Source organism: Penaeus vannamei, chromosome 41 (genome assembly GCF_042767895.1).
Source record: "Penaeus vannamei isolate JL-2024 chromosome 41, ASM4276789v1, whole genome shotgun sequence".
NCBI classification, from domain to species: Eukaryota; Metazoa; Arthropoda; class Malacostraca; order Decapoda; family Penaeidae; genus Penaeus; species Penaeus vannamei.
In genome coordinates this window covers 25596466-25622132 of record NC_091589.1, presented here as the reverse complement: position 1 = coordinate 25622132, position 25667 = coordinate 25596466, and the positions used below count along the sequence as shown (strand labels likewise).

Here is a 25667-nt window from a genome sequence, read left to right as displayed (position 1 = left end):
TCAGGTGTTTATGTTCAGTCGTGTTGTGGACGGGGAGCGAGTAGAACGTCGTATCCCTCTGTGGTGCAGTGCGAACTCCCGTGCTCTTGATCTGAAGGTGTAGAGTCAAATATGTGTTTCCTTGACGTTTAGTGCTTCGCCCACAAGATGCAAAACCCGAGCCATAACAACGTTGACGACAAATTTGGGATGAATTTCGGCGGTTTTGATCCCGAGCTCTTTTCCGGGCCTCACATGGGAGGTCCCATGGGTGGGATGGGCATCGGCATGAAGAGGTCTGCCCACGACGCAGGTCTGGACCGCGAGCCCCTAGGGTTGTCCTCAGACGACGACTCGGACCTCCTCAAGAAGGACGACAAGATGCACCCTTCGTCGAGCAGCAGGGACGCGGTGCTGTCCCACCAGACCAACTTAGAGTCCCAGAACCAACCCAGCAAGCCTAGTCTGCTTCCCAACGGCAAAAAGACCAAAGGCCGTGTCAAAATCAAGATGGAGTTTATCGACAACAAATTGAGGAGATACACCACGTTCTCCAAGAGGAAAACCGGCATCATGAAGAAGGTAAATCGCGATCACCTTTTTTATTATTATTATACATTCGTCTCTCGCTCTCTCTCTCTCTCTCTCCCTTGCTTTTCCTGGCTGAGGCGGGCCCGGCATTGAGCGTGACGATATCATATGGTATTCTCCCTTGGCCACAAATCGCTGCGAGTGAATTCTTGGCTGCGATTCCCTGTCGACCGTGTCATTCATTCATAGACGCGCGGGACTGGGGCAACGGAGCGGCCTGTTCCTGCGAGTTGCAAATATTGTTGCTTGATTGATGAACAGAAAGCGAGCCTACGCTCACTAAGGGGCTGGCGCGCTTACGCTCGGTGCGGGGCCCTGGATCCGTGTGAGTGCCACCGAACGAGCATATTAACGTTTGACAGCCTACAGCATGTTGACGAAACATTTATTTCCTCTTCTGCCTTATACCCCCCGTCCGTTATCTGTCCGCAGGCGCACGTACGCAGCGGAAAGCACGTGTTGGCAGCGTCCGTTCGCGAGGATCTGCCGAAATGGCTCTAGTAAGCGGAAGTAGAATGGACGAGCAGGCCTGATCCCAGTTTTGAGTGTGAAGCTGCCAGAGTTATTTTTGGGGGCCGTGTGTGAGTGTGTGTGTGTGTGTGTGGGTGAGTTTGTCTGTCTTCCTATCATTCTGTCTGTTTACGTGCTTGCCTTCGAGTCTACACGTCTGTCTGTCTACGTGTCTGTCAGGCAGTCTGTCAGTTGTCTTTTTTGTCCATCTTGTCAGTCTGTCTGTGCATGCCCGTGTCTGTGAACGAGTGCATGCGTGCGTGCGTGCGTGCGTGCGACGGAGAATGAATGAGGGTTTGGGCGATTGTTAGACAGATAGTTTTGCACCGGTTCATACATATTTACTTGTTGCGAGTGAGTGCGGTTGAATGAATGACCAACCAGTTTGTGATGGTGCGCGAAACGGCAACTCGGGCCGGGCAGTTTTCGCGCACAAGTGAAATGCGAGTGGCGAGCTCTTCTTGTTGTCGCTCTCACTGGCGAGCTCTTCTTCTTGTCGCTCTCACTGGCGAGCTCTTCTTCTTGTCGCTCTCACTGGCGAGCTCTTCCTCTTGTCGCTCTCACTGGCGAGCTCTTCTTCTTGTCGCTCTCACTGGCGAGCTCTTCCTCTTGTCGCTCTCACTGGCGAGCTCTTCTTCTTGTCGCTCTCACTGGCGAGCTCTTCTTGTCGCTCTCACTGGCGAGCTCTTCCTCTTGTCGCTCTCACTGGCGAGCTCTTCTTGTCGCTCTCACTGGCGAGCTCTTCCTCTTGTCGCTCTCATTGGCGAGCTCTTCTTCTTGTCGCTCTCACTGGCGAGCTCTTCTTCTTGTCGCTCTCACTGGCGAGCTCTTCTTCTTGTCGCTCTCACTGGCGAGGGAAATTTGCGAAAAAAGAATGAAAAAGGGTTTTGCTTTTGTTGTTCTCACTTACGAAAAAAAAGTAGGACTTTTTTTTTATATTCTCACTTACGAAAAAATAGGACGTTTTTCTTTTTAAAGTACATTGAAGATGATGGTTAATGATTTTTTTGTGTAAATGGCGGTAGTGGTTACGTTGCGAAGGTTAATGAGAATGATTACGGAATGATAATTATTATGCATGTTTAAAGTAAAAAAAATGATGATATTGGCGATGATAACAGGAATATGATGTATTTGGATAATATAATGATATATGATAAAGGTGCTTGCTGTCCTTATTGGCGATTATTATGATGGTAATGAAAATGTTGATGATGTCACAAAAACAACAATAATAGGAAAATAACGCCATTGTAGAGTAATAATAATAACATCACTGGTTATTTCATGTTCACATTTGTAACGATTATCAAACAAAGTAGAAATGATGACAATGACAATGAAGAAAAAAGACGGTAATGATATTTTTGTTCTTAATATTGATGCAAGTACAGTAATTGTAGCGACAAAGCTGGTCATTAGAAAATATGAAGTTTATTGGAATCGTGTAACTGACAATAACAAGACGAGGAAAATAATTCTAACAATAGCCTGGAACGACCAAGAAATTTTCAAGTAAGGAAAAAAATGAGAGAAAGAAAAAAAAAGAAAAAAAAAAGAAATTTTCAAGTAAGAAAAAAAAGAGAGAAAGAAAGAAAGAAAAAATACAAATGCAGGTAAAGTTATGTATCGAAAATGGATAAATTAACTGGGCGGAGATTAAGGTAATTCCCACAGTGGGATTTGGGATGCTCACCACGGCGCAAGACAGGACATTCCCCACAGTGCAAGGTCGAGTATTACCCACAGTGTAAGATTTGATAATTGCCAGGGGGTGAGACAGGGCATTCCCCACAGTGTAAGAGAGGTCAAGTCTCACAGTGCAAGATCTGACATTTCCCACAATGTGAGGTCGATAATTCCCACAATGTAAGGTCGATAATTCCCACAATGTAAGGTCGATAATTCCCATAATGTAAGGTCGATAATTCCCACAATGTGAGGTCGATAATTCCCACAATGTAAGGTCGATAATTCCCACAATGTAAGGTCGATAATTCCCACAATGTAAGGTCGATAATTCCCACAATGTAAGGTCGATAATTCCCACAATGTAAGGTCGATAATTCCCACAATGTGAGGTCGATAATTCCCACAATGTAAGGTCGATAATTCCCACAATGTGAGGTCGATAATTCCCACAATGTAAGACTGGATAATTCCCAGAGTGTAAGGTCGATAATTCCCACAGCGCAGGATATATAATTCCCACAATATGATGTAGGATTATTCTCACGACGTAAGATAGAGAAAAATCCCACAATTTTGGAACAACTCACACCGTGCAGTGTATGGTACAGTAATTTCTACAATTCTAGAAAAGTTCTTATGGTGACTTTAACAATTAACAATTCCCTACGTCGACAGTATAAATTCTTATTACGTAGGATAGGAAGAAGTCCCACAATGGAAGACAGGATAATTCTCACAGGATAGGAAGCAGAGTTCCCACACTATGAGGCAGCGCAATTCGCACGGTATGAGAAACACAATTCGCACAACAAAAGGGAGGTCTAGTGCCCACAGTATGAAAGCATGGATTCCGTTATATAAGAAAGCGTAATTCTCACAATCAGAAAAAGTGCAGGTCCCACAGTACGAGAAATTGCGAAATTCTCGTTTCAAAGTTCTCGGGAAAATATCGGTGTTTGCAGGAAATTGCAAGTTTGACGAGGAAAAAAAAAATCGAAGTCGGAAAAGACGAACGGCGTTGGGACAGGTAATCTCCATCTGCTGTCCGAATGCGCGCGTGGATTTGCCTTCGGCTTTGCGTCGCGGGGCTGGCGAGTGTTCGGACGCGAGGGTAGGTTTCAAGTGCGGAAAATTTGATTTGCGGGAAACAGCGAAGCGCTATTAAGCCCGATAAACAGATGGGGTCGAGTGCCGAGGTTTTTTTATTCGCGGGAGGCGGGGAAGCGCCACCCAGGCAGGAGCGGGAGGGAGATGGAGCCAGGTTCGAAAGGTCGCGTTTTGACTTCGTTTCTGTGTGGGCGCGTGTTTGTTTGTGCTTTGGTCAGTTTGTGGGAATGTTGTTGGTGTTAATTTTTGTTACTTGGTATTGATGTGGGTGGTGTTCGTTTTTAATCGCTCTTGTTTTTGCGATTATTACTCTCATTGTTGTCATCGTTATCATCATCGTAATCATGATTATCTTCGTAATTATCATCTTTATCTCAGTCATAATTATCATCTTTATCTCAGCCATAATTATCATCATTATGTTTTACTATACATCATTATTTTTTATCGTTATTATCATCACCACCACCATCATCATCATCATCAATCATCATCATCATCATCATCATCATCATCATCCTACCACCATCATCATTATCATATAACTCTTAATTCTTATTATTGTCATCTTCGTCATCATCACCATCATCGTCATCACAGTAATAATAATAATGATGATAACAGTTGTGAATTTTGTTGACGTAGTTTCGGTTGTAATAACCACTGGTGGATGGCGGTGATTCCGGTCGTTACAGTTGTTGTGGTTACGTTATTTGTATATATATATATTGTCAGTGTTCATTATTTTATATATATATATATATATTGTCAGTGTTCATTATTTTATATATATATATATATTGTCAGTGTTCATTATTTTATCTATTTCTGTGATTGTCATCGTTGCTTTATTTATTCCCAGCGTTTTGACTGATTATTGGTTATATATTTTTGCTTCTTCGATGTTATTGTGATATTGTTGTTACTGTTGTTCACAGCGATTGTGTTGTTATTATTCTATTATTATGAAAGTGTTTTTTATGTTATTGGGTTACTGTTATAATAATTATTATTGTTATGATTGTTGCTGTTGTTGTTTTATTTTTTATTACAGTTATAGTTGTTATTATTATGATTGATGGCATAATAGTTATTACTGATGCAGTATTGTTGCTTTAAATTGCTATAGGTATACCGTTATTTTAGTATCGTCTTGTCTTGCAATTATTATCGCTACTGCTCTTTCTCCTCCCTTCGGATCGCCGTAACAACAATTATCGTTATCGTTGTTGTTGTTGTTGTTGTTGTTGTCGTTGTTGTTGTTGTTGTCGTTGTTGTCGTTGTTGTTGTTGTTGCCACCCATGCGGCGCGGGTTGTATGTGGGTTAATTGGGCGGGATCGGCCGGTGAGGGTGGGAGGGGGGGAGGGGGAGGGGGGGTGGGATGGGGGGGGGGGGTGCATGGCGTGGCGTCGGTCGGTCGGTCGGGAACAGGTCCTCGGCGGTTGCAGGGCGGGAGGTACCCTCATTACGTAATTCGGGGTCTCCCTTTTTGCGGCGCAGTTGTCGGGAGGTGAGGAGTCGGGAGGTCGGGTGGCGTCAAGTCGGGAGGTCGGGAGGTGTGTGTCGGTGGCAGTGTCGGGAGGCGAGGAGTCGGGTGGCGTCGTCGGGAGGTCGGGTGGCGTCAAGTCGGGAGGTGAGGAGTCGGGTGGCGTCAAGTCGGGAGGTGAGGAGTCGGGAGGTTGGGAGGTCGGGTGGCGTCGTCGGGAGGTCGGGAGGTGTGTGTCGGTGGCGGTGTCGGTTGTAGTTTGGTTTCGTCGGGTAGCGCGGTCTGTGAGGCGAGGTTGAGTCGGGTCGGTTTCTCGTCTATCTATCTATTTATCTATCTACCTGTCTGTATCTCTTTCTTTTCTCTCCTCTCCTCTCCTCTCCTCTCCTCTCTCTCCCTCTCTTTCTCCCTTCCTCCCTCCCTCTCTCTCTCTCTCTCTCTCTCTCTCTCTCTCTCTCTCTCTCTCTCTCTCTCTCTCTCTCTCTCTCTCTCCCTCTCTCTCCCTCTCTCTCTCCCTCTTTCTCTCTCTCTCTCTCTTCCTCTCCCTCTCTCTTTCTCTCTCTCTCTCTCTCTCTCTTCTCTCTCTCTCCTCTCTTCCTCTCCCTCTCTCTTTCCCTCTCTCTCTCACTCTCCCTCTCTTTCTCCTCTCTCCCTCCCTTTCCCTCCCTCCCTGCCTCTCTCTCTCTCTCTCCTCTCTCCCTCTCTCCTCCCTTTCCCTCCTCTCTCTCTCTCTCTCCTCTCTTCCTCTATCTCCTCCTCTCTCTCTCTCTCCCTCCTCTCCTCCCTCTATCTCCCTCTCTTCTCTTCTCTCCTCTCTTCCTCTCCCTCTCTCTGTCTCTCTCTCTCTCTCTCCCTCTCCCCCCCTCTCTCCTCCCTCCCTCCCTTTCCCTCCTCTCTCTCTCTCTCTCCTCTCTCCCTCTATCTCCCTCTCTCTCTCTCTCCTCTCTCTCTCCTCTCTCCTCTCTCTCTCTCTCTCTCTCTCTCTCTCTCTCTCTCTCTCTCTCTCTCTCTCTCTCTCCTCTCTTCCTTTCTCTCTGTCTCTCTCTCTTCCTTTCCTCTCTCTCTCCTCTCTTCCTCTCTCTCTCTCTCTCTCCTCTCTCTCTCTCCCTCTCTCTCTCTCTCCTCTCTCTCCTCTCTCCTCTTCCTCTCCTCTCTCTCTCTCCCTCTCTCCCTCTCTCCCTCTCTCCCTCCCTCCCTCCCTCTCCCTCCTCTCTCCCTCTCCCTCTCCCTCTCCCTCTCCCTCTCTGAACAAGACAGCCATAGATATATATATGTGGACGTTGCTGGTTTCAGAGAAAGAACGAACGAAAGAGGAAGGGATGGAGAGAAGCAGAAGGAGCCACAGAGGTAGACAAATTCGAAGACAGGAAGAGGGACATAGGAACGGATGAAAAGACTGATAGGGAGGAAGATAAGGTCATGGATAAAAATAGGCGTAGATATGAAGCGAGGGAGAGATGGAGAGGGAGAAGGAGGGAAATAAAGAGTAGGAGATAAAGAGAAAGAGAAGGAGAAAGAAAGAGAGAGAGAGAGATAGAGAAAGAGAAGGAGAGAGAGAGAGAAAGAGAAGGAGAGAGAGAGAGAAAGAAAGAATAGGAGAGAGAGAGAGAAAGAAAGAATAGGAGAGAGAGACAGACAGAAAGAAAGAATAGGAGTATGAGAGAGAAAGAAAGAGAAAGAATAGGAGAGAGAGAGAGAGAAAGAAAGAATAGGAGAGAGAGAGAGAAAGAGAAGGAGAGAGAGAGAGAGAGAAAGAGAAGGAGAGAGAGAGAGAGAGAGAGAAAGAGAAGGAGGGAGAAAGAGAAAGAGGAGAGAGAAAAAGAGGAAAAAGAGAGAGAGAGAGAAAGAGAAGGAGAGTGAGAGATAGAGAGGAGCAAGAGAGAACAAGAACAAGCGAGCGAGAGAGAGAACAAGAAAAAGAGAGCGAGAAAGAAAGAAAGAAAGAGAACGAGAATACGAGAGAAAAAAAATCGAGAAAAAAGAAAATCGAGAAAAAAAATCGAGAAACGAGAGCCAGAGTCGCAGCGAGAAGCGCCGCGCCCCTGGGATTCCCCTGCGAGCGGTATCAGGGCCCGTGTCCGCCGCCCGCCGATAAAAGGCGAAATTGCGTGCGGCGCCGAGCGGGGCTGCGTCGCGCCCGAGTCGCCCCGCAGTCGCCCCGTAGTCGCCCCGCAGTCGCCCCGCAGTCGCCGGTCAGGAAGGGGGGTTTGCGCACGTGTAGGCCTATGTGTGCAAACAGATGCGTGTCTGTTTATGTAGCGAGAGGTGGGTAGGTCGATGGGTGGATAGATAAGGTGGGGGGATAGGTGGGTGGGTAGGTGGGTGGGTGGGTAGAGGTAGGCAGGGAGGTATATATAGAGATAGATTGTTAGATGGACACTGTAGATGTGGATATATTTCATGGTATGCTATTATGATTTGTGTAATATGCCAAGACAGTTTTTAGTTGCCTGCTGCTTTCACTTTCGTTATTACTGATAATTATTCCGCTTTTCTTTTTTGAGAGAGAGAGAGACAAAAAAGGGAGAAAGAGAGAGAGAGAAATCTAATATTCTCAGCGTTTATTAGTGAACAGAACGACTGTTTTTTTTTCTTCATTCACAAAACTGTTGATAGGTTTTGTTACGAGTAGTGGAGAAAGGTATATAGGCCTACTTGTTGTAAAGTTACGAACAGAAAAGGGGTATACCTTTATGGAATACATATATAAGAAATAAGAATTATCCATTGTTGACGATGAAAGATGATAAGTAAACAATAAGTAAATAGGTAAGATTAGAGAATATTAGTAGGCCTACGTCTGTTAAAAAAATTCTCTTAGAGCTTCGGGGACAGTGGTCAGGCAATACAACATGAGTTGTGGCTTGAAATAAAAATGATTCTTTTATCAAGCGAATTGTAAAGGAATATTTAAACTTTTTTTTGTCCTGTATTTGTTGCTATTGCGTTTTTATGTTGACTAGGCTAGTCAAAGACAAAAAAAAAAAAAAAAAAAAATAGAAAGGGAGGGATCAGTAGGGAGAGAAAGAGAGAGAGGGAGAAGGAGGAAGGGACAGATTAAGAGAGAGAGAAAGACAGAGACCGAGGCATAGCAACAACAAGGGAGAAACAGAGAGGGAGGGAGAGAGAGCGAGAGAGGGAGGGAGAGAGAAGAGAGAGTGAGAGAGGGAGGGAGGGAGAAGAGAGAGCGAGAGAGAGAGAGAGTGATAAAAGCTCCAGTCACAAATGTTGTGCAACGTTTGCGATTGAATAAATATGATTATGACTCATGTTAATGGAAATTCTGATTGCAATTGCATCATGGTGGTGTGTTCGTGCGTCTGTGTGTGTGTGTGTGTGTGTGTGCGCCTGTGTGTGAATGTGAGTGTGAGTATGAGTGTGAGTGTAAAACGGAGACAAGAGTCGAGAAAAAATATATAGAGAGAGACGGAGAGTGAAAAAGGAAATCGCAAAATGGAGCTAGCGACGTCAGCACCGGCAGCCGATATCGAAATAATGAATACAGCGATGGCGGTAATGCTATTGACGAGTGTGCATACCACGTCTCCGAACAAGAAACGAAATGATTATATTAGCGGTGACAAAACCATCTGCATTAGCGGATGGGGGGGGGAGGGGTGGGGAGACGGGGAGAGGGGAGACGGGGAGACGGGGGGAGAGGGGGAGAGGAGGAGAGGGGAGAGGGGAGAGAGGAGGAAGGGGGGTGGGGGGTGAGGACTGACGGGGAAATCTCTCACAAAAAGTATGTGTTATTGGCTGCGAGGATAATGATGGTGATAAGCATAATGGTTGTGAAATGGCGGTGGTCGGGGTGATGGTGGTGGCTCTCGGAAGGCCAGGACTGGGCTTGATGAAATGGGATGGTTGATTGGTTTTATCTATTTATATTATTTGGAAGGTTTTTATTTATTTTATTTGTTATCATTTATTTACCTAGGCGATGGATTTTTCTTTTTTTTAAATCGTTTTTATCTGTGTTGAGATGATGGTTTGGGGGAATATTTTTGCGTTGGGCTTTGTGATGGTGTCATTCTATTGCACTTTTTAGGTTGAGAAGAAAAGAGAACAGCTCTTGTTGTAGAAATCTGTGTAATGTATATTATCTCTCTCTCTCTCTCTCTGTCTCTGTCTCTGTCTCTGTCTCTGTCTCTGTCTCTCTCTCTCTCTCTCTCTCTCTCTCTCTCTCTCTCTCTCTCTCTCTCTCTCTCTCTCTCTCTCTCTCTCTCTCCCCCTCCCTGCCTGTCTTTCTTTCTCAGTCTCCCTCGCTCCTTCCCTCCCTTTCTTTCCCTGTCACTCCGTTCCCTTCCCTCCTTCCCTCCCTCCCTCTCACCTAGTAATGTGTGGTCAGAAGTCACGTGGTCAGAATCGTCAAATTTCTATTCAAAAAGTCGTTAGATCGCGGGCGAATAGCCACGCGAAGATTTAAATAAGTCAAACGGTCGTTCAGATACGTAGTCGTTATAGTTCTGATTTGAAGTCGTTTCTTAGATGTGTTAGTCGTTTTAGTTTTGATTTGAAGTCGTTTCTTAGATCTGTTAGACGTTTTAGTTCTGATTTGAAGTCGTTTCTTAGATCTGTTAGTCGTTTTAGTTCTGATTTGAAGTCGTTTCTTAGATCTGTTAGTCGTTTTAGTTCTGATTTGAAGTCGTTTCTTAGATCTGTTAGACGTTTTAGTTCTGATTTGAAGTCGTTTCTTAGATGTGTTAGACGTTTTAGTTCTGATTTGAAGTCGTTTCTTAGATCTGTTAGTCGTTTTAGTTCTGATTTGAAGTCGTTTCTTAGATCTGTTAGTCGTTTTAGTTCAGCTTCGATGGTCGTTCAGCTTGCCAGGTGGCTGTCGACGCCGTGGCAGTCGTTCAGGTCGTCAAAAAGTCGTTGCTTTCTGGTCTTCTCCGAGGTCTCTCTGAAGCCACCTGGGTCAGTTCGCCTTGGTTGTTGATGACGTCATTCTGATTTTTTTTGGTGGGGGGGGGTTGTCTAAGGTGATGTTGTGATTGTTTTTGTTGTCGTTATTGTTTTTTGTTGTTTTGTTTATTTTGCTGTCTGGGTCTGCGGGAATCGCGGGCTAGGCCTACATGGGGCTCTTTCGCGTAGCATAGGCCTACCTATTTTTGCTTTTATAGTTCCTTCCTCTTTTTTAGGCATTGTTTTATTTGTTTCCTTATTTATTATTATTGTTTTTAAGATATTTTTTGTTGGTTTTAAATATTCTTTACTTTTACTCCAATTCCCATTCGCTCGAGTCCCAGTGTCCGATTTTTGCTTTTATTTTTCTTCAGTTCTCATCCACATTATCTTTGCGTTCTTTCCCTTTGTTTCGTCACGTTTTATTTTCTTCTCTTTGTCACCTATTTTCTTTTTCTTTTTTCGTCTTCCTTTTTCTCCCCTTTCTTTCTTATCCTCCTTTTTTCTTTCTTACTCTTTTTTTTTGTTCGTTTCTCTTCTGCCCTATGTCTCTTTGTATGCCATTCTTCGTGCCTCCTTTTTCTTCTCTTCCTTTTCTCTACATTAGATACTTTCTCTTTCTCTCCCTCCTTCTTTATTCTGTTTTTATTCATGTTTTCCTTTTTCTTCTTCTTCTTTGCTTATCTTCTCTGAAGTCTTTACAAAGAAAAAAAGAAAAAAACAGGTTGCTTTTTTTGAGCTAAAATCACGGTCTGAAAAATAGATATAGTATGGTAGTGATAACAATAAAGATAGACATGTGTGAAATTATTTTGTTATCAGGCTTGGTTTTGATACATTTTTATTTATTGATATAGTTTGTTGTTTTTCTTTTTCTCAAAATTCGTTATTTTCTCGATTTTAAAAGATTGAGAAAGGACGGGGAGATAGGCCTAGATTCGTGTGCGTGTATGGGTTGGTGTTTAATATGTATTCTTATGGGTGTTTAAATTTACGTTTGAATTATTATGCTCTTTCTTTCTTTCTTTCTTTCTTTTCTCTTTCTCTTTCTCTCTGTCTGTCTCTCTCTGTCTCTCTGTCTCTGTCTCTGTCTCTCTCTCTCTCTCTCTCTCTCTCTCTCTCTCTCTCTCTCTCTCTCTCTCTCTTTCTCCAGTATCTATCTGTCTATCTCTATCTCTATCTATGTCTGTATGTATATATATACTGTGTGCATATATATGTGTAGAGATATGTCCATGTGCATTTTTTATCCCTAATTTATTTTATACGGAAAAAGTAACGCATTTTATCCCTTAAAAGTGTGAATTCGAATGCCCAGCCAGAGTAGGAGACAATGAGCCTTAGGACCTTTTCCATTAGAGGCTCTTTTCGTACGCCATCCCCCCTTCCGCTTCGCCCTGCTGTCTGAGGGAGGGAGGGAGGGAGGGAGGGAGGGAGAGAGAGAGAGAGAGAGAGAGAGAGAGAGAGAGAGAGAGGAGAGGAGAGAGAGAGAGAGAGAGAGAGAGAAAGACAGAGAAAGACAGAGAGAGAGAGAGAGAGAGAGAGAGAGAGAGAAAGAAAGAGAAAGGAGAAGAGAGAGAGAGAGAGAGAGAGAGAGAGAGAGAGAGAGAGAGAGAGAGAAAGAAAGAAAGAAAGAAGGAGAGAGAGAGAGAGAGAGAAAGAAAGAAAGAAAGAAGGAGAGAGAGAGAGAGAAAGAAAGAAGGAAAGAAAGAAAGCGAGAGAGAAAGAGAGAGAGAGAGAGAGAGAGAGAGAGAGAGAGAGAGAGAGAGAGAGAGAAATTGAATCGCCTGTTCCCTTGTCTGTTTTGAATCGCGTTCGAAAATGCCTTTTTTTTTTGTTTACTTGTGAATATGGGTTGTTATTATTTTTAAAATAAGTTTTTGAAGTTTCTAAATAATGTGTGTATATCTATCTGTATTAATATATGTATATTAGTAGTTTTATACATACGACTATATACAGGGTGTGAAGGTATATTCGCTAGATTTTTATTTTATAGCTAATATGCATATTTTTATATCTAATAAACGCAGGATGCAAGATAAAGCAGAGTTGATGACACGTTTCTTAATGGCCCGGAATCGTGGAACTTAAAAAAAAAATAAAAAATAAAAAAAATAAAAGTCTGCATCCCCCGGAAACCGACAGGGAATTATTTTTGTCAGCGTCAAATAAAGATTTTATTTTTATTTTATAATGGACGTAGTTTCATATTGCACGTAATAGTTTATGAGGAGGATAAAATGTGAAGGAAAAGGTGAAGTTTCGATCACAATCAGGTTTCTTGTAGACTTTTTTTTCCCGCCAAAAGTTTGAACTGAAAGCGTTTGTCTTTTGTTCTGAAAGTTTCATCACATTATTCTCGCAAGAATTATGTCTTTCGTTTAAGATAAGAGTATTCTTTGTTTATTTTTAAAAGTTCGCAGTTTTTTATTATTTATCTATTTATCTATTTTTTTTTTACAATAAAGAACGATAGGATTTTGATTTTGAATTCCAGTGTTTTTTTTGCCTGTCAAGTGGACTCTTTCTAAAGGCGAGTAATTGTTATTTATTCCCTCATTTCCCCTCGTTTTGAGATTGAACAATTTGGGTTATATTTTCCGCCAATGTATGTCATATCTCGGCATCTTAATGCTGCAAAAATATGGATAGAAAAAAATAAAAAATAAAATGCGACTTCAGGTGGCGCCATCTCCCTCCAGGAAATCTTTGTTCTCCTAAAACTGTCCTTTATTTTTCTCAAAACATTATTTGAAAGCGTGTAGGCGAAATAGGAAATCCTACGAGCTACTCCTATTCTCGTTGAAATTTTCCTGTCAGCTGCCTCCCCCCCGCCCCCCCGGAAGAAAGAAAATAGATAATAAACGATAAGAAATACGTCAGGAGTGGTTGTCGTTTTCCCGCCAAAAAATCGCCGTGCAGCCGCCATGTCGTTTTGGCGCGTGGTGTTTTCCAGAGATTAATTTCGTTTCCTCGATAATTAGAGGTTTTGCGTCGCGTCAGATAAGCAAAAATGGAAGCGGTTTTCTTATTTGGAAATGGATGATTTTTTTCCCCCCCAATATAAAGATTGTTTTTATATAGAGAGAGACTGTCTTTGTGCGTGTGCTTGTTTGTATGTTTGTATGTTTATTTATTTATTCATGGTACTCTTGCTAAGTGCGCCTTCTATGGTAGTATATTATTTATTGGATATATTAATGTAATTAATTGGTATTACTGTGTAACCTAGTGTTTTGTTACTAGGAGAGACTCGCTGTCTCTCTCTCTCTGTCTATTTCTCTTATTCTCTCTCTTAATCTATTTATCTTTCTATTTCTCATTCTCTCTTGGTCTCCCTCTTCTTGTCTCTCAGTTTCTGCTTCCCATTCGCCTGGCTCTCCCACTTTCTCTCCTATCCCGTCGCGTCCCTTTCACGTAATTTCTCATAACCTCCTTTTCTCCTATTTTTCCTCTACTTCTTACTCCTCCTTTTATTTCTCTCCTCTTACTTCTTCTTCTCTATCTTCTTCTTCTTCTCCTCCTTCTTCTTCTTCTTCTCCTTCTCCTTCTCCTTCTCCTTCTCCTTCTCCTTCTTCTTCTTCTTCTTCTCTTCCTCCTCCTCCTCCTCCCTCTCCTCCTTCTCCCCCTCCTGCTTCTCCTCCTCCTCCTTCTCTTCCACCTCCTCCTCCCTTTCCTGCTCCTCCTCTTCTTTTTCTTCTTCTCTTCCTCCTTTTCTTCTCCTCCACCTTCTTTTTCTTCTTCTCCTCCTCCTCCTCCCTTTTCTTGTTCTTCTTCTCCTCCCTCTTCTCCTCCCCCTCCCCCTCCCTCTCCTCCTCCCTCCCCCCCCCTCCTGGGCGTCACGTGGCGTCCGCCGCGACTGCTCCGCCTTCTGCGCCCTCAGAGCTCCTCCTCCTCCTTTTTCTCCATCCTTTCCTTTTTCTCCTTCCTTTCCTTCTTCTCCTCCCTTTCCTTCTTCTCCTCCCTTTCCTTCTTCTCCTCCCTTTCCTTCTTTTCCTCCCTCTCCTGGGCGTCACGTGGCGTCCTTCTGCGCCCTCAGAGCTCCTCCTCCTCCTCCTCCTTTTTCTCCTTCCTTTCCTTTTTCTCCTCCCTTTCCTTCTTCTCCTCCCTTTCCTTCTTCTCCTCCCCTTTCCTTCTTCCTCCTCCCTTTCCTTCTTCTCCTCCCCTTCCTTCTTCTCCTCCCTTTCCTTCTTCTCCTCCCTTTCCTTCTTCTCCCTCCCTTTCCTTCTTCTCCTCCCTTTCCTTTTTCTCCTTCCTTTCCTTCTTCTCCTCCCTTTCCTTCTTCTCCTTCCTTTCCTTCTTCTCCTCCCTTTCCTTCTTCTCCTCCCTTTCCTTCTTCTCCTCCCTTTCCTTCTTCTCCTCCCTTTTCCTTCTTCTCCTCCCTTTCCTTCTTCTCCTCCCTTTCCTTCTTCTCCTCCCTTTCCTTCTTCTCCTCCCTTTTCCTTCTTCTCCTCCCTTTTCCTTCTTCTCCTCCCTTTCCTTCTTCTCCTCCCTTTCCTTCTTCTCCTCCCTTTTCCTTCTTCTCCTCCCTTTCCTTCTACTCCTCCCCCTCCTCCTCTCCCTCCTCCCCCTCCTGGGCGTCACGTGGCGTCCTTCTGCGCCCTCAGAGCTCCTCCTCCTCCTCCTTCTTCTCCTTCCTTTCCTTCTTCTCCTCCCTTGCCTTCTTCTCCTCCCTTTCCTTCTTCTCCTTCCTTTCCTTCTTCTCCTCCCCCTCCCCCTCCTCCTCCCCCTCCTTCTTCTTCTCCTCCCTTTCCTTCTTTCTCCTCCCCCTCCCCCCTCCTCCTCCTCCTCCTTCTTCTTCTCCTCCCTTTCCTTCTTCTCCTCCCCCTCCCCCTCCTCCTCCTCCTCCTTCTTCTTCTCCTCCCTTTCCTTCTTCTCCTCCCCCTCCTCCTCCCCCTCCTCCTCCTTCCTTCTTCTCCTCCCTTTCCTTCTTCCTCCTCCCCCTCCTCCTCCCCCTCCTCCCCCTCCTGGGCGTCACGTGGCGTCCTTCTGCGCCCTCAGGAGCTCCTCCTCCTCCTCCTTTTTCTCCTTCCTTTCCTTTTTCTCCTTCCTTTCCTTCTTCTCCTCCCTTTCCTTCTTCTCCTCCCCTTTCCTTCTTCTCCTCCCTTTCTTCCTTCTTCTCCTCCCCTTCCTCCTTCTCCTCCTCCTTTCCTTCTCTCTCCTCCCTCTTTCCTTCTCCTCCCTCCTCCTTTTCTTCTCCTTCCTTTCCTTCTTCTCCTCCTCTTTCCTCCTTCTCCCTCCCTTTCCTTCTTCTCCTCCCTTTCCTCCTCCTCCTCCTCCTCCTTCTTCTTCTCCTCCCTTTCCTTCTTCTCCTCCTTCCTTTCCTCCTCCTCCTCCTCCTCCTTCTTCTTCTCTCTCCTCCCTTTCCTCCTCCTCCTCCTCCTTCTTCTTCTCCTCCCTCTCCTTCTTCTCCTCTCCCTCCTCCCCCTCCTGGGCGTCACGTGGCGTCCTTCTGCGCCCTCAGAGCTCCTCCTCCTTCTCCTTTTTCTCCTTCCTTTCATTCTTCTCCTACCTTTCCTTCTCCTCCCTGTCCTTCTTCTCCTCCCTCTCCTTCTTCTCCTCCCTTTCCTCCTCCTTCTTCTTCTCCTCCCTTTCCTCCTCCTTCTTCTTCTCCTCCCTTTCCTTTTTCTCCTTCCTTTCCTTCTTCTCCTCCCTTTCCTTCTTCTCCTCCCCCTCCCCGTCCCCCTCCTCCCCCTCCTGGGCGTCACGTGGCGTCCTTCTGCGCCCTCAGAGCTCCGGATTCCGAGGAGCGGATGCGGATTAGCGGCTTAGGGCGGCAGTCGTCCGGCCGGTCGTGCGGATGTGGGGCGGCCGGTCAAGCCCTCGCACGCGGCGCGGTCCCGTGGGCGGCGTGCGGGGTGGGAGGAGGGAGGGGTGGGAGGGATGGGAGGGAGGGATGGGATGGGGTGGGGAGGGAGGGGTGGGGATGGGGGAGGGGAAGAGGGGGGGGTGTTGGGGAGGGGTTAGAGGGGAGGTTGTGGGGAGTGGAGGGAAGGGAGGGGATGGGGGGAGGGGGGTGTTGGGGTGGGGTTGGGAGGAGGTTGTGGGGGTGGAGGGGAAGGGAGGGGATGGGTCAAGGATGAGGGGGGGCGGGGGCGGAAAGGGGAACAGCGAGGACTCATGTTTTGATTTTTTTTTTTTTTTTTTTTTTTGCGGTTTAACCTAGTCTGTTTTTTTTTTTCTTATTCTAATTCTTTTGTCTTTGTCTTGTTCTGGCTCTTGTTCTTGTCCTTTTCTCTCTTCTTTGATTTTTTCTTTTTTCTTTTCCTTTTTATTTTTATTTATTTATTTTTTCTTTTTTCTTTTCCTTTTTCTTTTTTTTTTGTTTGTTTTTTCTTTTTTCTTTTCCTTTTTGTTCTTCTTCTTCCAGTGGATTCACGTATAATGTGTTTACATCATCATCTTACTTCTTCAACATCATCTTTATTTATTTTATTTTTATTGTCTCTGTTTCCTCGGTCTTCCTCCCGTCTTCTCCTTCGCCCTCCTCATCTGCCTCGGTTCCGGCGCGGCCCCGAAAGTCTACGGGGTGAAGACCCGAGTTTCACTATCTAGGGGGGAATTCTCGCGTTCCGTTTGTTGTTGTTGTTGTTGTTGTTGTTGATGTTATTTGTTTTTTGTTGTTATGGTTAGTGTTATTGTTTCGTTATTGTTGTCATTATTGTTTCTTGTTGTTATTGTTAGCGTCATTGTTTCGTTATTGGTATTATTATTATTGTTATTATTATTATTATTATTATTATTATTGTTTTGATTATCATTGTTATTATTAAGATTATCATTATAGGTATTATTATTATATTTGTTATTATTATTATAATTATCATTATTATTTCATCATCATCATTGTTATTGATATTGTTATTATCATTATTATTATTATTATTATTATTATTATTATTATTATTATTATTATTATTATTATTATTATTATTATTATTATTATTGATATATGTCATTATTTTTTTTTTCCTTTTTTTCATCAATATCATATCATTATTATTAGTATTATTATGAATAGGATTGTAATTATTATCTTTACTAATGGAAATTATATTATTATATTTAATTATTTAATAATACTATTATTATTATTGTTATTATCATTATTATTATTATTGTTATTGTTATCATTATCATTATTATTATTGTTGTTGTTATCATTATTATTATTATTATTATTATTACTGCTACTACTAGGCAACTGTTTATCATTGCTATTATTATTATTATTATTATTATAATTATTATTATCATTATTATTATTACTATTATTAATATTATTTTATTATTATTATTATTTTACTATTAGTATTACTATTATTGATATTATTTTATTATTATTATTATTATTATTATTATTATTATTATTATTATTATTATTATTATTATTATTATTATTATTATTATTATTATTATTGTTATTATTATTTTATTATTATTATTATTATTATTATTATTATTATTATTATTATTATTATTATTATTATTATTATTATTATTATTATTATTATTATTATTATTATTATTATTATTATTAAGCAAGTCTCGGCCTCAACCCGAGCGAAGTTAGGGAAAAGGAAGTGGTTTCTGCACAAGGATTCCTCCGAACATTCTAGAAAAGTGGTTCTCCTCCCTCCCTTCATTGTGGTGTGTAATAATGCTCCTTTTTTTGGGGGGGTGGGGGGCGGGGGGAGGTAATTTTGTAGTCAATTGTAATCAGTTAGTAGGCATTCTGATTGGTGTTTTATGAAAGGACGGAGGATACCTGAGGGTGAGGAATAGGAAGAGGAGGAGGAGGAGGAGGTGGTGGTGACGGAGGAAGAGGTGGTGGTGATGGAGGAGGAGGTGGTGGTGATGGAGGAGGAGGTGGTGATGATGGAGGAGGAGGTGGTGATGATGGAGGAGGAGGTGGTGGTGATGGAGGAGGAGGTGGTGGTGATGGAGGAGGAGGTGGAGGTGGAGGAGTAGGAGTAGGAGTAGGAGTAGGAGTATTAAAGGTCTGTGGAGTAAGGTCTGCTGTCTTATTGTCAAAGAAATAATGGTGCGGTAAGGTCTTTGTAAGTCAAGGAGATATTACATCAGAAAGGTCTTTTCCGTCTTACTGTCAAAGAAATAGTACCTCAATAAGGTCTATATTCTGTCTCTTTGTCAAGGAAATGTTGCCTCAGTAAGGTCTATTGCCTGTCTTATTATCGAAAGAATAATGTTTTGGTTCCAGTTTAAAAGAATAAAAAAAATACATGTATATATATATTTTTTTATAAGGAAAGATGTCGTAAGGCTTTTCATGTTGAGGGAGGGAGGGAATGGGGGTGAGAGCACAAGGCAGGGAGGGAAGAAGGTTGGAGAGGAAGGCAAGAAAGGTGAGCATTGAGAAGGGACGAAGGGAAGATACGAAGAGAGGGATGGAGGGAACAAAGGAAGGCAGGGGAAGAGGGTGGGAAGGAGGAAGAGAGGAAGGCTGGAGAAGGAGAAGGCAGAAGTGCGGGAGGGAGGGAAGGAAGGAGAGGGAGGAGGGAAGAAGGAAGAGGGAGAGCAAGAGGAAGGGGTGGAGGGAAGGAGGAAGGAAGGAAGGCTGGAGAAAGAGAAGGCAGAAGGGTGGAAGGGAGGGAAGGAAAGCCGGAGGGAGGGAGGAAGAAGGAGAGGGAAGGAGGAACAGGGAGAGGGAGAGGAAGGGGTGGAGGGAAGGAGGGAGGGAAGTGAGGGAAGGGGTGGAGGGATCGAAGGGCTTGTTAAGGCAAATTCTTGTGGCCTGGGTTTCCGGAAGCCGTACGGGGGGCTTAACCTTTATTGCTCCCGGTTGCTAGGTCTCTGTTGGGGCTGGCCGGGGGGGGAGGGGGGGTAAGGGGGAGCTTAGGGGGGGAGGTGGTCTGTATATCTATCGGTGTTTCAGTCTGTCTATCTGTTTATTCGTTTTATGTATATCTGTATTTGATGTTTATACGGAGAGGGGTGGATGGGGTAGGTCGTCTGGTTATCTGCCTATCCATCTATTTATCTATCTATCTGTCTGTATTTATTCATTTATGTATATATTGGTGTATATATCGTACGTAAAGAGGTAGATATACATAGGCCTGTATTAGGACAGAAATCCACGTCTGTGTTTTATGAATGTGTGTGCGCGTCTCAGCTCGTGTATGTATACCTGTGTCTGTAGGTTTCAGACGCACACATACGCACACTTGGTTCGGGTCAGGGCAGCCGACACGTGTCTGCAATGTGCACGACGTTCAATCAGGTGGCGGTGTGCGTGCGTGTGCGTGTAGACGTGTGTGCATTCGTGTGTGTGTGTGTGCGCGTTTGTCTACGTACAGGTGAATGGCCTTGTGTTGCTAAGGTTTCTTCTCTCGGTCACACTTCCGTGATCCAGCTCCCCCCCCTCCCCCCTCTCTTTCTCTCTTTTTCTTTCTCTTTCTATTTCTTTCTCTTTCTGTTTCTTCTGTTGTGTGTCTGTACCTCTCTCTTTTTTGTTTGCTCTCTCCGACTCTCTCTCTCAGTCTATCTATCTATCTCTCTATCTATCTATCTCTCCTCTCTCTCTCTCTTTCTCTCTCTCTCTCTCTCTCTCTCTCTCTCTCTCTCTCTCTCCTTCTTTTTCTTTCTTTCCTTCTATTTCCCACTGTCTTTCTCTCTCATAATCATCGTAAGCATTGCAGTAAATTTTGTTATTATTATTATTATTTTTTTTTTATAAACGATAGCAATAAGAATAACTATAGTAAGTGTGATAGTAACCTTTTATTATTATGATGATAATGATTATAAAAATAATAATATTAATATTTATTATTATTATTATTGTTATTATTATTGTTATTATTATTATTATTATTATTATTATTATTATTATTATTATTATTATTATTATTATTATTATTATTAATCACTATACTTACTGTTTATTAATGTTGATATTAGTATTATTGATCACTGTGATTATTGTTTATTATTACTCTGATTATAATGATTAGGACTATGATTATTGATATCATTGGGAGAAAAACTAGGCCTACAGAGACGGGTTAGAAGGCCTACTATTGCAATTAGGTCTGCTGTTGCAATTACACCTGTTATTATATTGTTGTTATCCTCATTATTGTTGTTGTTTTTGCTGTTGGTGCCATGGTACCGGTGGTGATTGGTGACTAGTTGTTGTTGTTGTTCTTATTAGTATTATTGTTATTGTTATTGTTATTATTATTATTATTATTATTATTATTATTATTGTTATTATAATTATTGTTATTATTATTATTATCATTATTGTTATTATTATTATTATTATTATTGTTATTATTATTATTATTATTATTATTGTTATTGTTATTATTATTATTATCATTATTATTATTATTATTATTGTTAGTATTAGTATTAGTATCCTTATTGTTATCATTCTCATTTTTATCATCATTATTATTATTATTGTTATTGTTATCATTATCATTGTTATTATTGCCATGATTATTAATGTGGTGATTATAGTTATATTTTTTTCTTTTTATCATCATCATCATCATCAATAATCTTCTTTAGCAGTATTAGCATTGCTATCGTTATTATTATTTTGGTTGTTATTGTTATTAGTATTGGTATTGTTATTACTTTTTTTGGTTTATTATATTTTTTTTATTATCATCATCTTTGTTCTTATTATCGTTGTTATTTGTTAGCATATTTATCATGTTGATATTGGTATTTTCATTATTGTTATTATTATAAGCTTTATTGTTATTATTTTCTGGATTTTTTTATTGTTATTTTTATTTGTATTTATTATTAATAATGTTATTATTTGTTAGTGATGATTATTTTTATTTGTTGATATTATTATTATTATTGTTATTATTGTTATTATTTATGTTTTTTATTGTTATTGTTATTGGTATTATGATTATTATTATTTTTGTTAACATGGATGTAGATATTGATACTGAAAATAATATCAATATATTTATTATCATTATGATTTCTGTATATTATCAATATTATCATTATGATTATTGCTTTTATTGATATTATTATTATTATTGACATTATTATTATTATTATTATTATTATTATTATTATTATTAGTAGTAGTAGTAGTAGTAGTAGTATTGTTGTTATTATTATATATTATTATTAGTGTTATATATATTATTATTGTTATTATTATTATTATCATTATTATTACTATTATTGTTATATATTTTTTTTCTTTAATTATTATTATTATTATTATTAATTTCATTGTCATTATTATTATTAGTATTATCATTTTTATTGTTATTATTACTAGTATTATCATCATCACATATTATCATTATTCTTCTTTGTATTGTTTTTATTGTTCTTCATTTTAGTGATAGTGTCATCATCATTTTACAATATTTCCAGTGTTATCAAAGTTCCTCTCTTTTCTTGTCTTCCTTTTTCTTTTTTTCTTCTTTTTCTTATTATAATCATCCTCATCATCATCATTATTGTTTTTATTACTGATCATTGTTATGGTTTTTGTTATCATCATCACCATCATCATCATCATTTTTATTGTTATTGTTATTATTGATCATTGTCATTGTTTTGGTTATCATCATCATCATCAATCATTTTTGTCATTATTATTATTGATCATTGTCATTGTTTTTGTTATCATCATCATCATCATCATCATTTTTGTCATTATTATTATTATTTTTATAATTATTATTGTTATTATTGATCATTGTCATTGTTTTTGTTATCATCATCATCATCATCATCATCATCATCATTTTTGTCATTATTATTATTATTATTATAATTATTATTGTTATTATTGATCATTGTCACTGTTTTTGTTATCATCATCATCATCATCATCATCATTCATATCATTCGTTGCATTATCCTCAAGCACCATCACCACTTTATGCCAAGGAGATTGTGGCTCTATTGCGCAATTCAAGTATTTTATTTTTATTTTTATTTACTTTTTCTATTGGCTTGTTATTTGTCGCAATTTAAGTTTTTTTTTTTATTATTGGCTTGTTATTTGTCGCAATTCAAGATTTTTTTAAATTATTTGTCGCAATTCGTTTTTTTTTATTATTTGTCGCAATTCAAGTTTTTTTTTATTATTATTATTATTATTTTTTTTTTTTGGCTTGTTATTTGTCGCAATTCATTTTTTAATTTTTTATATAGGCTTGTTATTTGTCGCAATTAAATTTTTTTTTTTTTGCTTATTATTTGTCCGGAGTTCAATTTTTTTTTATTTTATTTTATTTTTTATTTTTTTATTGGCTTGTTATTTGTCGCAATTCAAGTTTTTTTTTTTTTTACTTTTTATTTATTTATTTATTATTATTAATTTTTTTTTTGGGGGGGGCTTGTTATTTCTCGCAATTCAAGTTTTTTTTATTGGCTTGTTATTTGTCCGGAGTCCCTGTCGGCGGCTCGGCCTCGGGTCCACCTCCTCCGAGAGGCTTGGAAAGTTGGCTGACCTACATCACGCGGCCATCTCGAGGGGGCGAGCCTCTGCACCTGATGGTGGTGGTGGAAGGGCTTGTTGGTAAGGGGTGGGTGGGAGGTGGGGGGTGGGAGAGGGGGCTGCGTGCGGCGTGGTCTGTTCGTGTTTTTTTTTTTTTTTGGGGGGGGAGGGTGTTTTTTTGGGGGTTCTCTTTTTCGTTATCTTTTTTTGGTTTTCTTCTCTCGCTTTGTTTCATTCTCTCTTTATTTCTCTTTTTCTTTTTCTCTTTCTCTTATTCTCTCTCTCTTTCTCTCTTCTCTCTCATTCTCTCTCTCATTCTCTCTCTCATTCTCTCTCTCATTCTCTCTCTCTCTCTCTCTCTCTCTCTCTCTCTCTCTCTGTCTCTCTCTCTCTCTCTATCTCTCTATCTCTCTATCTCTCTCTCTCTCTCTCTCTCTCTCTCTCTCTCTCTCTCTCTCTCTCTCTCTCTCTCTCTATATATATATATATATATATATATATATATATATATATATATATATATATATTCTGTGTACAGCTATTTAGCTATACACAGAACACAATAGATATAGATATTCGTAAATGTTTGGCTTATGTATGGCTATATACGTATTTGCATATATATAAATGGATACATAAACACACACACACACACACATGCACGCGCACACGCACACGCACACACACACACACACACACACACACACACACACACACACACACGCACACACACACACACACACACACACACACACACACACACACACACACACACACACACACACACACACACACACGCACACGCACACACACACACACACACACACACACACACGCACACACACACACACGCACACGCACACGCACACACACACACACACACGGTTATTTGCTTATGCATTGTTTGTTGTCGGCGACGAAGTGAACTCAAGTCGTTATTTTTTTTTTCCTCAGATCCATTTATTATAGAACCTTTTATCTGATGTCCTCTTCGCTCCGTCGATTAGCTAAGCCACTGACCTTTCTCCTTGGCCTTCTCTTCCCCTTCTCTTCCCCTCTCTCTCTCTCTCTTTCCCTCCCTTTCTCCTCTCTCTCTGTCTGTCTGTCTCTCTCTCTCTCTCTCTCTCTCTCTCTCTGTCTCTCTCTCGCTCTCTCTCCCTCTCTTTCTCTTTCGCTCTCTCTCTCTCTCTCTCTTTCCCTCCCTTTCTCTTTCTCTCTCTCTCTGTCTCTTTCTCGCTCTCTCTGTCTCTCGCTCTCTCTGTCTCTCGCTCTCTCTGTCTCTTTCTCGCTCTCTCTGTCTCTTTCTCGCTCTCTCTGTCTCTTTCTCGCTCTCTCTGTCTCTTTCTCGCTCTCTCTCTCTATCTATCTATCTATCTATCTATTTATGCATTGTTTTATCAGTTTATCTGTCTCTTCTCCTCCCCTCTTCCTTCCTCTCTCCTCTTCTTCCTTCTTCTCTCATATCTCCTCCGCTTCCTCTCACTCCCCCCCCCCCTTCACCTTCCCCCTTCCCTACACCCCTTCTTTTTCCCCTCCCCCTTCTCCCCTTCCCCTTCCCCTTCTCCCCTCCTCTCCCCCTTTCCCCTCCTCCCCTCCTCTTCCCTCTTTCCCCTCCCTCCCCCCTTCTCCTCTTCCCTCCTCTTCCCTCTATACCCCCTCCCTTCCCCCTCCCCCTCCCCCTTTCCCTCCCCCTTCTCCCCTTGTCCCCTCCCCCCTCATCTTCCCTCTTTCCCACTCTTCCCTTTCCCCCTCCATTTCCTCTTTCCCCTCCCTCCCTCCTCTTCCTTCTTTCCCCCTCTTCCCTCTTTCCCCCCCTTCCCCCCTCCCCCCTTCCATTTTCTCTTTCCCCCCTCCTCTTCCCCCCCTCCCCCCCCCCCCCCCGCCCGTTCTGACCGCCGTCTCTCCCCCGCAGGCGTACGAGCTGTCGACGCTGACGGGGACGCAGGTGATGCTGCTGGTGGCGAGCGAGACGGGCCACGTGTACACGTTCGCGACGCGGAAGCTGCAGCCGATGATCACGTCGGAGGCGGGGAAGGCGCTGATTCAGACGTGCCTCAACTCGCCGGACCCGCCGCAGGTGTCGTCGCACCAGCACGACCAGCGCATGTCGGCCACGGGCTACGAGGAGACGGAGCTCACCTACGCCGTCAACGAGGACGAGCACAAGGTACGCCAAATGATGTATTCCGCGCCCACGCTCAATTCGATGCACCAGGGCGGCACCATGGCGTCGCCCTCGCACCACGCCGCCGCCGCCGCCGCCGCCGCCGCCGCCGCGCTGCAGACCCACCACCACCAGCCCCAGTACCACCACCCGCACCCGCCGCCCACCCCGCACCTCTCCACGCCCACCTCCACCCACCACATGAGCCACCACCACCACCACCTCAGCCAGGCCTCGCCCGGCCACACGGCCCACGCCGCCCACGGCGACCACGCGGGCGTCGGCCTGCACCAGCACACCCACCTGGTGGCCCCGCAGACGCCCCTGCCCTCCCACTCCCCCCTGCCCCCGCACTCCCCCGTGGGCGCCCCCTCGCCCACGTCGCCCTACCCCAGCGTCCACCACCACCCGCACCACCACATACCCACCCACTCGCGGTAGGGCCGCCCCCCCCCCCCCCCCCACCCCACCCTCCTCAAGGGGCGGCGCCTGTCCTTCTTCGCCCCCCCCCCCCTCGCCCTTTCGCCCCTGAGGGAGGAGCGCTCCTTCCCCTCCCCTCCCCTCCCCCTCCCCCCCCTCGCGGTTCCCGGAGCGGTGTCCTGGCGGTGTTCGCGGCGGCGGCGTGCACCCCCCTCCCCCCCCCCCGCATTTTGAGAGGGGGCCCCTGAGTCAGACTCACGAGGCGCCGGTGCAGTCGTTTGGAAAGAAAGAAAGAAGGAAGGAAGGAAGGAAGGAGAGAAGGGAGGGAGGGAGGAAGGGGCAGTGAGCC

The 25667-nt window shown here is 42.8% G+C and overlaps 1 protein-coding gene across 1 annotated transcript; it reads left to right on the top strand.

Moving 5' to 3' along the window:
- On the top strand, positions 1–25363 carry LOC113803290 (serum response factor homolog). The gene is made up of 2 exons (XM_070117653.1): positions 1–561; positions 24647–25363. Exons 1-2 carry the CDS (start codon positions 148–150, stop codon positions 25337–25339), a joined length of 1107 nt encoding a protein of 368 aa, XP_069973754.1. The 5' UTR covers positions 1–147; the 3' UTR covers positions 25340–25363.
- Positions 25364–25667: the final 304 nt, after the last annotated feature.

Coding starts and splice junctions, on each gene's coding strand:
- LOC113803290 (XM_070117653.1), top strand. CDS start 148: ATGCAAAACCCGAGCCATAACAACGTTGACGACAAATTTGGGATGAAT. Junction 562..24,646: donor AAACCGGCATCATGAAGAAG/GTAAATCGCGAT, acceptor TCTCCCCCGCAG/GCGTACGAGCTGTCGACGCT.